The following is a 5,602-nucleotide window of genomic DNA, read 5'->3' on the forward strand; positions in this document are numbered from 1 at the left end:
TTCATTAACCAAAGTTTGCGTTAACAACCGTTCTTTTTTTAAATGGCAGGTTTTTGAATTTTCGTTTGAATTTTGGTTCATTTGAATTCTACTTCCTTACATTGACGTTCAAATTGCAATTCTGTGTGCTACTTCAATTCAAATGCAATAATTAAATTGGAATTCAAAAGATATTCTCAGTTAAATTCTGAATGGTGCACAACCCTGTTCCATTCTGAATGCAAGTGTATAAGGTTATAGCAAATTGATCAACAATAAGGAAATCATACTCTTGATTTTGGCCAAACAACTCTTCACAACGAAAGTCTGGAAGTCAAAGACCCCAAAAGTTTCCATTCCGGGTTCCTTTTTGAAAGTCTTCAAAATATCTCACTACCTGCAACCACAGCTCTCCACCACCATGTCCTCGTACTGCTTGTACACCACATTATTGGCTGAGTCAATGTACAAAATACTGATGGGGCTGAGTTTGGTCGGGACGCAGCAGGTCGGTGGTGTGGATCTGGGATCCATGGAGTTCATGAGAGTCTGGATGATGGCGTGATTGGTAGGCTCCAAATGCGAGCGGATGGGAAAGTCGCAGACGCCGTCGCAGTGGAAGGCCTCGTACTCCAGAGGAGCGATGATCCAGTCGTCCCAGCCCATTTCCTTGAAGTTGACGTGCAACTGCTTGCGGTTGCACCTCTGTTTGGGGTTCTTGGGTGGTTTTTTCCCACGTGGCAGCGGTGCCCGACGCATCCGCCGCTGGGTAAAGAGGTACTCGTAAACGGTCTTGTTGTCGTGACCTGAACGGGCTTTGATCTCGTTGTAAAAGAGCCCTTGCTTTTTCGTACGCCCAAACACCACAAAGAAGGCTTTTTCCTGGGTTTGCCTTCCTGTCCGACCCAGGCCAAATAATCGCAAATCAAGCAGTTGGCCTTGATCGACAGCGTCCAGCTCAAAGCAAAGCTGACGAGTGTTTCTAAAGTTCTTGAACAGTTTCCAGATGTCAAAGACTTCCCAGTACGGGGCGCTACGAGGGTCGATAGGTCGAGTCTGCAGCAGGACGGGTCTGTGCTTACCTGAGGCACAGGTGTACAGTCTCAAAGCTGCCATGCCCTCAGTAAACGTGGCCTTACGAAAATCCATGTGCTTCTTTCGGAGGATGCGCAGCTCTGCACCTAACAGACCCTCCTTCTCCAATGAGCTGATATTGAGGAGGTACCGTTGACGCCTCAGGAGGGGCGCACGGTCATCTGCAAAAGTTAAAGTCAAAGATCAATAAAAACAGTCCTTGCATTTCTTCATTTGTTTCATTTTAAAACTTGTTTTTATCAAGCACAACACAAAAATGTAGTACAATTATCTTTTCATGTACCATTTTTATAATAATCCCATGGTTTTTGGATGTTACCATGTTAATACCATGTTCTTGTACAGAGTATTATGGTAATGTTGAACAGTTTTGTACATCTGCAATGGTATTACCTATGTATTAAACTATGGTACGTCCATGTTTTTTGTTTTTTTTACCATAGTAATACCCTGGTTTTTGCACATAATATAATGATAATTCAGTACTGGTTTTTCATGTACCATGGTAATACCATGTTTTTTGGACATTATCCACAATAGTGTTACCATGTGTTTTTTTTGGATGTATAATGGTGTTACTATGTTTTTTTTTAATGCAATATCATGGTTTTAACATTTACCATAAGAATAATATGATTTACCATGGTGTTACAATGGTTTTCAATGCTTTTTTTTTTTTGAACATGCCCAATGGTTTTATCTTGTTTTTTGGACACAACATCATGTTTTTAACATAACCCATGAAAATACCATGTTTTTGGACATGATGTCATGGTAACACTTTGGTGTGTTGGACAATTATCATGGTACAATTGTATTACCATGCTTATTTTGTTCACAATACAATTGTTTTAACAATTATCATGATAATACCATGATTTACTATAGTAATACCATGTTTTTGTGCACATGGTATTATGATTATACTATGTTTTTTGGACTTTACCATGGAAATAGCATGGTATTAACATAATGCCTGACCAAAACCCAATGTTTTTCATACATTTACCATCATAATACAATGGTATCATGTGCAGTAAATACCATATTACATGAATATGGCAGTCATTCAGTAAAATGGTATTTCCATCTGATACCATCACTGTACTTTTTGTAAGGGAAGATGTTTATTTTTAAAAGAGTAAAATAATCAGTCACTTTGATCTTTTCTAACAGCAACACAGTGGATATTTTCCACAATCAAAGCTCACACATCGTGATTGTGTGTGTGTCTAAAAGAGGGCACTTTCTAAATGCAATGCAATATGAAGGCAGTGCATTATAAAAATCAAAGGTTTAATTTTATCCAAGAACAGTTTGCTTTCAAAAGACTATTAAAACCAGACGGCCTCGGCCTGGAGACCACAACATACTGTAAACACAGCATTATTATCAACCTGCAGCTATTTACCAGTGGGCCTACCACCATGACATATGGCTTTCACTAACATAGGCTGAAAAGACCATCTGAAGCGCATGGAGAGGGGCAGAGAGAGTGCAACTGATTAGTGCTGTGTGTGTGTGTGTGTGTGTGTGTGTGTGTGTGTGTGTGTGTGTGTGTGTGTGTGTGTGTGTGTGTGTGTGTGTGTGTGTGTGTGTGTGTGTGTGTGTGTGTGTGTGTGTGTGTGTGTGGAGATGTAAATTACACTCAATGGATGTAGAAGGACATGATGTGCGGTGGACTTTTAAACTTAAAAAATAGTACTTAAAAGAAATAGTAATTCCAAAAATGGAAATTCTGTCTCCTTTTACGCACCTTCATGTTGATCCAAACCTGTATGACGTGTATGATCTCCAAAGGGAGATATTTAGCAGAATGTTCCAGTCTGCTCTTTTTCATGCATGGAAGTGAATGAAGATCTAACATCTACTTTTGTGCTCCACAGAAGAGGTCATACAGATTTGAAGCAACTTGCATGAGCAAATGATCATTTGTAGGGAAACTTTTCCTTTAGGTGAAGGAAAAATGCATGCATTTCTTTCTGTCTACAGAGGATGTGGTAACTATAAATCTGCAAAGGACATTTCACACGGCATAAACTAAAACCATTTAAAGCTTCTGAGGAGTCAACCTTGGAGCTACATAAAGCAGGACCATTTAAATGCCGTTTTAAACAGATTTACTTTGAAAAAATAAAAACATATTGAGGCCACCTACTTGTAACCGGCCCAGGAGTTTATTTACTTTAAGCAGAGGTCCATCAAAAGTCTTATGCCAGATGCATATTGACACAGTTGGTTTGGGTCAGAGACCCAGATAAAAAAATAAAAAATGACTGTGTCGATTTAGTGTATAAGCAATACTAAGCAGAAATAAGATGTTTTAAATATATATATCCACCAACTTTTCTTTTGTATAAACAGAAAAGGACAATTTAGTGTAAATGCAGTAGACTTCAAATGGATAGTTGACGTGACATTTCAAGCAGTGACAGCAGTATCCTGCCGTTAGAAAGGCAAGAAAACATTTTCTACGTTTTTTATTCCATTATCAAACCCGCACTTTTTTATGAGCTTATATTATTTGAGAAACTATATGGAATTTAAACTCTATGGGATATTTATTCTCATAAAGACTATTAACTGGACCTGCAAAAATCTAAAACATGAGTAAAGATAGTGGTGACCAGTTACAACAGCTAAAAATATACACTTTGTCTTATAAAATCTATTTTCACCTAAAATCTATATACTAACTAACCAATGATAGGGATTAGGGAAACTGATAATGGGGCTAGTTGTCACAAATGAATATTTCAGTGGGTGGTTTATTGAAAAATAATCTAATTTCTCTCTCTCTCTCTCTCTCTCTCTCTGTGTGTGTGTGTGTGTGTGTGTGTGCACACACACACACACACACACAGAAATTTTATGTTAAATTGTTCAAATATATATTCACCATCATAGTCCACGGGAAAAAAAGATATAGTACATTGACCCCAGTGGGGCATGTTGTCACAATATACAGTATGTGGTAAGTTGTCTTTTTTTGGAAAATGCTAATTATGGCCTTTTCAGCTCATTTTAAATAGTTAAATTAGTATACAAGATAATTCATGAAAACAGCAAAACGTACAGGAAAATAAACTAATTAATAAAAATGTTACATTCAAAAACATAAAACAAACCATTGTGATTTTATTGTTCATCCATTTAACAAACAACTATATCAAAAATATGAAAATCAAAAATCAAAAACAAAAAACAAACAAAATAAAAAACATTTTATTCAGACTTTTGATTCAAAATCTCAGTTACTGAAATACAGCCCTTCTGACAATTTACCAATGTGACAACTTGCCCCGGTTGTGCGTACAACATTTCTCTCCCATGCAAACCAGAATAAGCAGGCACACCATACCTTGTCCTCTATCTACAAAGCTGGTGATAGTATTGGCCATCCCAGCCTCGTGCAGGACGCTAGTATTGACCTCTCCGCTGGTCAGTGACCAGTACAAGGACAGCATGTAGTCATGGGGCGTCACTAAAGGGTGTTTGGGCTCCTCACTGTTCTCCAGCTTTTCCGCGTCTTTCACTCTCAGATGCACAGGTGCCGGTGCGATGCTTTTCATCACGCCAGCATTGGTTTGACCAGCCCTAATCGCAGCCAGCGCGGCTGATTTCTGCGCAGAAACTCCCTTATTGTGTCCCGCTTGGTGCTGGATGCTGGAAGAGGATGCGACCCTCGCCGCATCCTTGGGTACCAAAGAGCGCGCGGCCTCCCTGCGCCCTAAACTCACAGGAACCGCGGCGCGAGCCGGGTTAGTCTCAGCCTTTATCAGAGGTGTACCAGCCCGGATGCGAGAGATCTTCGCGTTGTCTGAGGTCTTAACTAGCGAGGTTCCGTTGCGCACCACCGGTAACTGTGGATTGGATTTGGCCGCTCCGGCGCCCCTGTGACCGGCCACTCCGGCGATGGAGTGCGCCTGCGGGATGAAGTCCAGGTATAACAGAGTCCAGAAGCCCAATAAAAAAGGGAGACTAGTCAGAACTTTCATCCTCTGATCTTCCTCTGAGTTTCGGTGATGGAGAAATGACCAACGGCTCTACCATGAACGGGTTTGGAGAGGTAAAAATGAAGCTTTGGAAATGTCTGATCGATTATTCTGCGCAAATCATTGCCATGAGCCCCTCTCTTCAGAACCATAGTGATCCAGCTCTCTGTCGGAGTGGAGATCCAGGAGTAGGTGCAAAAGCGCAGTGTCTCTCGGTGAAGTCCAGCGGTTCTGCTTGATGTCTTGTAAGAGACTTGTTTAAAATCCCACTTTTCCAAGAGGGAAGGATGGCGTAATGCGCTCTCTCTCTCGCTCACTCTCTCTTTCTTTCTCCGAGTTTGAACATGGTCCAGTGAAAACAGCACGCGCGCGCACACACACACACAAACCTGCAGGTGCTTAAGTTGTGCGCAAACCTGAGCGCTGGAATTCCAACGCAAACTAGCTTAATTACTCTCTGATGTCATGCTGTCCAGATTTATTCAACTGCAATATTTCTTCTTAAAGCATGAGTCACTAAATACATAAAACCA

General features: G+C 40.4%; 1 protein-coding gene across 1 annotated transcript; it reads right to left on the reverse strand.

Annotated features, from left to right (window-relative positions):
- Window positions 1–372: 372 nt before the first annotated feature.
- LOC107587642 (growth/differentiation factor 5-like) lies at window positions 373–5,072 on the reverse strand. Its single transcript, XM_016275490.1, has 2 exons — window positions 4,436–5,072; window positions 373–1,235 (listed from the first exon to the last, which is right to left on the reverse strand). The coding sequence occupies exons 1-2, from the start codon at window positions 5,070–5,072 to the stop codon at window positions 373–375; spliced, it is 1,500 nt and encodes a 499-aa protein (XP_016130976.1).
- Between the last annotated feature and the right edge of the window lie 530 nt (window positions 5,073–5,602).

The sequence above is a fragment of the Sinocyclocheilus grahami genome, unplaced genomic scaffold (genome assembly GCF_001515645.1).
Source record: "Sinocyclocheilus grahami isolate Dianchi unplaced genomic scaffold, SAMN03320097.WGS_v1.1 scaffold94.1, whole genome shotgun sequence".
Taxonomy (NCBI): domain Eukaryota; kingdom Metazoa; phylum Chordata; class Actinopteri; order Cypriniformes; family Cyprinidae; genus Sinocyclocheilus; species Sinocyclocheilus grahami.